Source organism: Crocodylus porosus, unplaced genomic scaffold, assembly GCF_001723895.1.
Source record: "Crocodylus porosus isolate Cpor-Errol unplaced genomic scaffold, CroPor_comp1, whole genome shotgun sequence".
Classification (NCBI taxonomy): domain Eukaryota; kingdom Metazoa; phylum Chordata; order Crocodylia; family Crocodylidae; genus Crocodylus; species Crocodylus porosus.
This window is the reverse complement of record NW_017728886.1, coordinates 204873051-204883656: the sequence shown is the minus strand read 5'-3', so window position 1 is coordinate 204883656 and position 10606 is coordinate 204873051. Positions and strand designations below refer to the sequence as shown.

Below are 10606 nucleotides of genomic sequence, written 5' to 3'. Positions count from 1 at the left end.
CCTTTGACTGTTGATTTCCTGCCAAAAACATTTTCGTTTTGTGTTTATCCTTTGAAAGCCCTTGATCAATCAGATGATTCATCTCCTTTTCAACACAGCACTCTCCAATGCCAAAAAAATGGAATTCATAAATCCATATAATCTCAGAACCCATCAAACCATGTTGATCATAATTTAATTCACTTGCTGAAATCACATATTTCTTAACTTTGATGCTATTACAATGTCATCAAGTACAAAATGACTGCAAGTTGTGCTTTACCGTTGGCCTCTTTTGTGCTTGGAAATATAGACATTACTGTCCTAGCGTTTGTTAGCGTCCTGCAAAGCAATTTCAGCACTATATGCACTCTGCCACTTCAGCTGTAGTAAACCCCCATTTCTGAAACATCGTAAGATTACCTCAGTTGGAAATATACTGTCTGTCATTCTCTGCACTACACATTTGCAGACAGAGCTGAGCACTGGCATTAGCAGAAGCCCAGGAATTTGTTAATTTCCCCAGGTAACACTTTTTGTAGGCATGCATTTTGGTGTATGCTTTGGACCTGATCCAAAGTTCACTGAAGCCAATTAATAGGATGTTGATAGCTGTAAACTTTGGATCTGTACTTTTTAGTGTCTGTTTCCAACAGTCTGCAAGGCCAGGTACAGACATTATACTTTTACCAGTATAAACGATTGGAAACTGGTCTATACCCATAACAGAACAAAAGTTCGGCAAACAAACTGGTTTAAAAATGGAGGAACTCAATCCAAGATTTGACCCTCCACCCACCAGAGGGCGAATGCATGTTCTGATTTAAACTATGCCACTTACACAAAACTGCGTAACTTGGATTGATTCCACCTCAGGCTTTTTGAATGTCTGTACCTGGCCCAAATGTTTGCTGGATCTTCAAGAAGGAAGGACTGCATCCTCAGGATGACACAACCAACTTGCATTTACGTAGTACATTTCAGGAAGACTCCAAAGCACTGATAAAAGAAAGGGACACTGAATTCTTACTGTTTGGATCAACTGGGTGAAGAAGAAAAAAGTATGTCTATGCTACCTCTGCAGCTCTGCTGGGAGGGCCATTTTCAGGCCCATCTGTGCGCTCTCAAGCTCCCACTGGGCATGGGCCAAAGCTAGAAATGACAGGGTGAAGCCCCTCTAAAGGTAACCCCTGCCACTACTGCTAAGTCCAATGGGCATAGAACTCTCAAGATCAGCACTCTTAGGACAGTTCACTGCCTCATTTCTGGGTTTGGGATGTGCAGCGTGGGAGAAAGAGTGGAAAAGGGGTCTTTTTTTTGAGAGCACTGCAAAAGCAATGCAGACACACCCCAGATAGTTGTTCCTACTTAGAACAAACAAGACCTGTAATGCGACTCATTTCTAGGACACACATGGTAATGCTAAGAATTATAAAAAAAAAAAAAAAAATCCCCTCTACAGACGCTCTTAGGAAAGGACAAAGAAAAAAAAATCACTTGCAGTCTCTGACCTATTGATAATTTTTCTGCAGCTTGTAATCATCCAGCTTTGAAATCCCTTTTCTAATGCAGCAACCTCACCAGACTTACAAGTAGAGTTGATCATGAAACCTCAGCCCTGATTCTGTGCATCTTACTCCCATGATTTCAATGGGATTACTAGTGTGAAAAAAGGCTACTTGCACAACTGGATACATCCTCACTGTACTGCGTCAAAAATGCTTCTCTAGCACAAGCCACTTATTAGGGCTGTGCAAAGCTCAGGTCACTGATTCGATTTGGAGGAGATTCGTTGGCCAAATCTCCAAATCAAATCAGAAGACCCTTTAATCTCTCCATATTGACTCGGAAGCCTCCGAACAGATTCAGAGAGATTTGAAGATTTGGCCACCGGCATAGCTTTATGTTTTTTCTACGTACCTTGAGGTACCAGGCATGGTTCGTGAATGCTGAGATGATGGAGTGGATGGACCACCCCACAGTGGTGGACCTGAAAGTGGACCAGAACTACTTCTGGTCCACTTCTGGGTCCACTGCGAAGCATGCAGGGGACCCCCCCGTGACTGATGCCTTCTGGGTCTGGGGGGCACCTGGGGTCCCCCTGCAGCCGATCGCTGAGCTGGAGGGGCACAGGGAGATCCCCCAAGCGCTAGGTGGTGGACCCTCCCATGCTCTTGTGAGATGCTTCATCCGGCCCACCATCTCAGCATTCATGAACTTCTCTGGTACTTCAAGGTACATAGAAAAAAAACATATAAAGCTGTGTCTATGGCCAAATTGTCGACTTGCGGAATCAGAATTGAATCTTCATATTCGGCTGAATCGAATTGGGACAGTGATCTGAATCAGTGAATTGAATCACTGTCCCCTGAATTGGGCCAAATCCAAATCAAATACTGCCCTCTTTGCACACCCCTACCACTTACATAATTAATAAGTAGATGAGGTAGATTTAAATTTGAAGCCTCTAACTTCAAAAGGAAGCCTAGGAAGCAATGGCGGAATAGAAGTATTTGTCCTATTTCAGCATCTAGTTTTAAAGGCTTCCTTATGAATATTTTTGGTTGCCAATGGTCAGAGAATAAGCAGGATCACTATCATTCCTGAAACACTTAACTTGATAGGCAACGTGAGAGCATTTTATTTTGGTTTCATGATCTTTCTTTCAAAGCTGCCCAGCTGCATTACACTTGGCTTTAGTCCCTTAAAGCATTACTTTCTTGGCAAAAACTGGATAGAACGCACAGTAGCAAAATATGCTTAAAAAACCAATGTGATGTCCATGCCAAATAAAATCCACAGACTTAAAAATACGTCACAAATGTGTCTGTAGCTTAAATATATATATTTGTCCCTCCTTTTTATTCTGGATGGAAATTATGTAGGCTTGTGTCATGAAACCACCCAGATGAATACACAAAAATCAGAATAGTTGCCTCATGGAACCAAGTAAGTCTTTTCTTTTTATGAATACTCACTTTGAAAACTTAAACAAATCAACTGTGATACAGAACATGCTCAGTTCTGTATCCAACAACTGACTCTTTGGTTCTTTTACTTCAGCTCCAACCATGTTAGGTCTTTATAACCTGAAAAAGAACTGAAATTTCTCTAAATATAAGAATAGAATGCTAGACTTAGTAGCCAGCATTATATTAAAGACTCCTTGAAATAAAAACATAATGTGATCTTGTAAAACATTTTGAATACTCAAAAGTAGAAATGATTACTTTAGTGGTTTGTTGGGAAACAGATGCTGGACATAGGTGCTGTGGCAGGGAAGTGTGCAGTAAATAAGACACCAGCAGGCTATTTAGGGAGTCTTGATAATCTCTTTCAGTTCTACCACCAGATTTGTCACTTCATAGTTTGAAGAACTGATGTTCTGAAAAGCAATTATAGGGAGCAATCTTTCACTGGGTCTATTATTACTACAGCTCTGACTCAAAAATGCACTGCAATTAATATTTCGCTATACTTTAAGAAAAAGGTAAAAAAATTAAAGGAAAAAATAAACTACTTCCAATACCTGCACCAGGAGCTATTTATTAGCATAACACTCTTCCTTTTAAAGATTTCATAACAACTGAAGTATATACAAAGTCTTACAGCATTTACACAATAAAAAAGTTTCCTATTAGCTGATGAAGTATAAGGTAGTGCTGCAATTTACCTCAAAGCATGGATACAATAATAATGAAGCAGACCACTGTACTTTCAACTTCTCTGCTACCACACCACAACTGTCAGTTGGGATGACAGTTAATTAACCCATTGGGAAGACACAGATTGTCAAAAAATTTGTAACAGATTGACGTGCAGCACTAACCATCATAAGGGAAAAAAAACCTACATACTGTCATGTTTCTACACTTCCTAGAGCTGTAACAAACTTTCACAGCCTTAGATATAACATATGCAAGACAACATAATCACAATTTCTCAGATATAGTTCAACTACTGAGTGTATTTACTTCTGAAAAGGAGGCTTTATATTGATATGGCTGTGTGTTTCCATTTTTTGTTTAGAAATTGTTCCAATAGGTCTACAAAAAGAATTAAAAGACAGCATGGAATTTATAGTCATGATGTGGTTGACTAATAAAGGCATTCAATATCAGCTATAGGATTTAATCATTCCTGTCAAAAGTTTAAGACTAGGACTCTTTATTTAATAAAAAGAAACAAAAAAACCCCACTTAAGACATTTTCATCTGTTAACTTTGACTCTTTTTATCCTCTCCATCAGTTTAACATAAACCCATTAATATTTGTACCCTACATCAAATGCAAGACTCATTTAGTTTTTGAAAGGTCAAGCAGTTTTTCTAGGCTCTCTGCTGTGAAATGGAGGAAACTTTGTCAGAAAAGAAAAAACAGGTGGATCCATGTATTTGAACAAAGGACGCATTATACTCTGCAGTTTAGAAACAGTTTTACACAAGCCAATACATCACTTTCCACGGGAGATCAAGTTTCTTTAACAATTGTTATATGCTCAAATCTCTTATTTTGGCCAATTTTGCCTTTTTTCTCAAAAGGATTCTCTTTCAACTTAAAAGCTAGTAATGTCAGTTGACAATATCTGTAATTAAGACACAAAAACATGAGATGTAAAATCCACAAGGAACTACACAAATATTGAAGAAGTCATAAAACCTTTTCATGTAAACAGCTTGATTATAATGAAGCCCTAATCAGATTCTTGTCTTAAACTTTTGGCAGATAACGTGTATGCTCAGCCAGGCTTTGTAGTTAGTTATTGTTCAAGTGGAAGCCAGGTCAGTTCACATGTTGACAGGCATGCAACTTGAAAACATTGCACAACAAGCAACACAAAGAGATTTGAGAAGTGTACAAGACTTCAAGTAGACTTCACGACCCTTCACAACTGAATATTCACAGACAAAGATACAGTCCTTGCTTATTTTCTTTCACACATGGGATACTTTCTGTGACTCTCTCGCTTGCTTGATACTATATAACCACTTGATGATTCTGGCATTTCTTTCAATTGCAGAAATGCCATATGGCACACGGTCATTGGCACTGTCATCATTTCTAAGGTCACTGTTGCTGTCCTGAGACTGTTCACAGTCTGAGCTAATCATGCTTGCACTGCGAAAGTTGAGGGATATAATATCAGAATTAGCCCTTGCAAAGTTTTCCATCCCAAGGTTTTCAAGCTCTTCAGGATCCAGTCCACAGTAGTTAAAGAATCGTTCAACGTCTGCATCAACACGAAAATATCTGTCACTTAAGTCTGATTTTGATCGCTGTAAGGATGGTCTTCTGCTGACTCCACATCCAGATTCTACTGCCTCGATCTCTGGGGATTTCAAAGAAGCGATGGCAGCAATTTTGGGTTTTGGAGGCAGAGGTGGGGCTGAACTACTGCAGGGTATTGCTTTTAAGGGCTTACTGCTAGTTACTTTTCTAATGTCTGAGGAACTGTGAGAAACATGTAAGAAGGTCTCTGCAGACTGGTCCAAGAGCCTTCTGCTCACACTGGAGCTGCTTTCTTGAGGGCTGTTGCGGCCCTGGGTGGGGTAAACCTTTAACGATTCTGCAAATGAATGTCGGTTTAGTTCTGTTGAATCAGATCTGTGGGGAGGCCAATTTCGTGAGCTATGTTTGTGACCTGAACCTGAGCTGGAGCCTTCTGAGCTATTAATGATGTTTTTCAAAATCTCCAGTTTTAAATTTTCTCTCTGGACACCACTCTCAGTCTTTGCATTGTTGCTGAATACTTTCAAGGTAGGACTGCCCAAAGCTCGCTTGGCTGCAGGACAAACTGGTGGCTTTGCAAGCACCGCTGGCTTCACAGGCTCTTGCTTAGCATTGATGACTTCCTGGCTCTTAACGTATTTTGCCTTATCAGCCTCTAGTCTCTCCACAGCACTTAGTCTTTTTGGATTAGGCTCTGCCTGCCTGCGAAAATAGTCCGGTCCTTTGTTTAAGATGCGAAGAGGAACAGCCGACGTGAAAGTGACAGCAGGGCTGACAGGTTTCACCATGCTACCTGTCTGTAGTGTTTCTGTAGGCATGTTTGGTGGTCTTTCCCCCGCAGCCGTTTTGGATTCTTCTCTGGGATCTTCTAAATGCACGGTGAAGAAACATGTACATTAAGCACAATGAATAGCAGATGAATCTTGGAATCTGAGTGTTAGCAGCAGCGCCTCATCTCACAGCTCATTAAATAACACTGTGTTTCTTTTTTAAAGGCAGCCTTTGTACAAAAAGGCCACCAGACACAAGTCCGTATTAATCTGCTCTGCTGATTCCTTTCTTCTCCCTGAAAGATGTGGGAGTCTCGATGTTTTCTTTGTGCTCAACTACAGGCAGTGATCTGAAACACAAAATAGCCAACCACATGTTAGTATCAGTGTGTGACATCACAGCTATAGCAACAGAGAAATGCTGTACGCTCTTGCAGTTACTGGCTGAGTTACAGCTGTGGGCTGTTCGGAGGAAACAGGCAGTCCTATCTGAAACATTCCCTCAGACCTCTGCCTATTGGTATAAGTCTTATTGACAAAATAAGCAAACCTGGATTAATGATATTTTTATACATGTATAAACAGGTATTTTGGGCATTTACAATTAAGGCTTTTATTATTAATCACAATCTTAGGTTGGGTTTAAGAAAATTAAAATTGGAAATCATTGCAAAAAATCTAGAACAATTATTTCTATACACATTCATGTATTTTACTCCCTTGTGTAAATCAGTGTTTGCATTACCTTTGGGGGAGAGGTGACAGAGGGAGGGCTCGAGGGGTGAAATTTACCAGTTCTGAGGGACTACAGTGTCTTACCTGCCTACAGGTATAATATTAAAATAGGGTAGCTCATGAAAGTTGCTAGCTGATTTATGTACATATATTTTAGCTGGAAAACTGAGACCATTTTCAAGATGCTTTCTCCATAAAAAAGAAAATGTAACAATATCAAGGCATTTTCCTGTTTATTTAATGCTCCAGAAAATGGGCAAGATTTCCAGTCAAGGAACAACTGGAGTTGTGAGCAGTTTCAAGTGCCTGCAGTACCACAACTGATCATTAACTCTGTATCAAATCCATAATTAAAATGTAATCTAGCTGAAGCGACACATTCCATTGTAAAACTTGTTTTCACCTAATTCACTGGAGAACTGCTTCTGCACTTACAAAACAACAGCTTCAAAACTTTGACACTGAATTTCTTTACTGCAACAAAAATGATATCGAAGACACTTTGCTTCATGATGGCATAAATTTGGCTTGTATTTAAATAGCACACATTTATGAGGCTTGAATGCATATAATTTCTGCTTTTAAATTTGAACATAAGTGTTTAAGTTTTAAAGTAAGGACTCTAGTTAAGACTGAATAATGTTTAAAAAGTGTCTGAGTTATTTAAAATTCTGTCATTTAGTCTTGGTCACAACACTCTAAAAATCCAATCTCAATGATGACGTTTCAAAGTGCTTTAACAATTTTTCCCACGTGAGGCACTCAAGGGCACTTATGAAGGAATCTGCTGTTCAAAGCAGTGATTTGGCTAATGGATCTCGTTTGCTTTATTACAACTCCATTAGTCTGTGCTGCTATATTTAATATCCTATCTCTATTATCACTGAAATAAATTATAAAAAGAAAGGAAGAGCTGTTGCTTCCTCCCCCACTCTGTGGAATGCAGGCCAGTATCTCTCCCAGAGACTGACTGCTTTAATATATTTTACATGCCATGTACTTAGTACATTTCCGCCCTAATAATCTAAACTGGATCATCATCATCAACATGTATTATGTGTCTGGGTTACGAGGAATACCCTAAGATTTAAATTAAAGATTCAATTATTTCTAATTCACAAGCAAAGAACAAACTCTTATTCACACAAATACGTGAAACATACATTGAACATTCTATCAATGTCAAAGTAAGCAAATAAAGTATATAAATGCTATAATGAGATTATAGAAAAAAGATGAGCTTGCTTCTTAAGACTTACTGTCAGAAGTATTCTTTAAATACAAACTAACACATTTGGCTGAGGGATAAACCAGACATAAGTTCAGTCCTACTGAAAAGTCGGTGCAATGTTAATTAAGTCTCCCTTTCAATATTATTTTATAAATCCTACTGTTAACTCTTCAGCACTTAACTTCCTGCATTTCAGGACAGTATTTCAGACAAGGGTCTTCTTCCTTCACTGGAATCAAAATATTTATTGATGCTGGTATTTTAAAATTAGGGATGATATAGTCAAAGTTACTGAGTATATTTAGGCATATACACTTTTGTGTACTTGTACATACCCATACCTAATATATACACATAAATCCAGTATTTGCACATTAACCATTCAGACCTTAGCTTCTGCCAGGTGCCTGCAAACATAACTGATTCATGTGATATAAATCAGGCACACAAATATATGCAAGTGCATTGACTGCAGAGGGCATAAATACTAATTATATTCTGCATTTAAAGAATGCCTTCATCCTAATACCTTTCATACCCACTGTATGAGTTGATATTTGGTTCACAGCAGTGAATATCATCATCACAACAATAGTGGGTAGCTTTCTCTGTTGCCTTTTAGTAAAATCTGGAGAATTCTACAGACACGGATGATTTAGGCTCCTTTATTCCTTAATGCAAACTAGGAAGACCGTACAAACTAGATTAAAGAAAAAGTCAGGTTTATGCTTTAGAAATTGATGAAAAGTAAAACAGGCATCTCCTCCCCTGTCCCTGCAACAACTAACCAGGGCCCTTGATAAAATCCTTCTCTGTACACCCTGGGATTTCCTGATCAACCCTGAGAAACTTCCTAACATCCTGATCAAAACCCCTATGGATATGCATAGCTCTATTTAATAACATTAATTATCGTGGTCTCATTTTGTAGGTATCACCTTTAATATTTCTGGCTGGTAAGGACAATATGTGAATTCCCATGGATTCTTATCAGTGCTGCTCCTTACATCAATCACAGAAGTAAAAAGAATGGAGGTTTACATTACAAAAAGACCTAATACAGTCCATTTCAATAATATATACAAGGTAGCCATAACCTTCTATAAATACCAATTACATGGATTTACTCAATGTGAAGCACTCCTTAAAGAACTACCCAGTACAACATAAAAACAAAAGGAAGTAAAATTTCTTTTTAAAATCTGTGTTTCAGCTAGATGCTTTTACTCAGGATTCTTTAATCATCGAAAGAGATGCAAATTAAAGAACATCATACACTAGTCTTACAGACTCTTACATCTGCAATACAGTAATCTCAGACATTTGCATTTAAATAACTGTAATTGCACAGATTCACTACCTTAATGAGTTAGGGTAACACAATATACTTTAAAGCTGTACATTTAACACACCAACTGAAGTATTCATTAAAAATAAACATATAAATATTTGATGATCTTTCTTAATTTAAAGCCAATACAGTAAGAGATATATTATACCAATTTGCTGTGCAATAAGGCAAGGATTTCTTAGGGTGATATCTTTTATTGGACCAACTATATAACTCAAAGTTAGACAACCTTTTGAACCAAGACATTCTTCTTGCCCCACACATTTCTGGACCATCATAGCTACAACATCACTTTTATATTACTAACTTTCTAAAATTATTCCAACATATGGCTTAAGTGTGTAGTTTCTGACATTCAAGAGAAATATGTAAAATCAAGAAGTTACACATACACCTCTAGTACTAATGGGGCATTACTGTAATAATATTCAAAAGGAGACTGGAAGCACACCTTGTTTGACCGCAGAAGTCTTTTCTGCCCAGAGCACGGGGGGCTGGATCTGATGATCTCACAAGGTCCCTTCAAACCCTAAACTTCTGTGAACCTGTGAATATTTGATCATTCTTGCTCACAAAACTGCATTCTAAAATTAATGTCAAATGACAAAATAATATTTTTCTTGTAAGGTCTACTGCTTTTCATATCACATATGTGACACACTTTTTAATTATGTTTACACAGGGTTTATTCTTGATAACTTTGTTCATTTAATAGTGCTCAAGCTGCAACACAGTCAAAAACTCCTGGCCCCACATATGCCATTGACCTTAGTAAGATCACAATTTCACCCAACCAATTGTTAAGTGAAAGGGGTAAGAAAATGGAGGGATGGTGTAGGAAGTCAGGACAAGGCACAATGGACTAACTAAAATTAGTTTCTACTGATGTCATTAAATTTGTGTAAACCTTTCTGTCAACAATCTTGTGTCAGTTGAAATCTGGTTTATGTGGTTTGAGCTTGTGTCAATCTGTTTAAAAATACAGGTCAAACCTAACTGGGCTAGTTTAACTGACATAAGTTTCCACAACAAGAGTTGCAGCCATTAGGGCTGTTCGAACCTTCAGTAGTCAATTTGATTTGGAAGAGATTTGGCTTGATTTGGGGACCGGATCTCTGAATCAAATTGGAAGACCAATTAAAAGCTCCGAATCAATTCAAAGCATCTGAATCAATTCAGAAAATCTTTGGAAAAGAATCAGCTGCTTTGGAGATTCAGCCCTAGACTAAACAGGCAGGCCTCCAGCTGGTAAGTCTGTTGGGCTTGGGGGAAGGGAGCAGGAAATGGGCGTGGGGGGGGGGAGACTGGGGC

The 10606-nt window shown here is 38.4% G+C and overlaps 1 protein-coding gene across 4 annotated transcripts in view; it reads right to left on the bottom strand.

The window, feature by feature from the left end:
* Positions 1-3496: 3496 nt before the first annotated feature.
* Positions 3497-10606, bottom strand: part of FAM110B (family with sequence similarity 110 member B) — a 150068-nt gene continuing 142958 nt past the window's right edge. For all 4 annotated transcript variants that reach the window (XM_019548360.1, XM_019548369.1, XM_019548377.1 and 1 more), the window contains exon 2: positions 3497-6328. In XM_019548360.1, coding sequence (XP_019403905.1) covers positions 4914-6026 — 1113 coding nt within the window. In that variant the 5' untranslated portion in view covers positions 6027-6328 and the 3' untranslated portion in view covers positions 3497-4913. The remainder of the gene's footprint in view (positions 6329-10606) is intronic.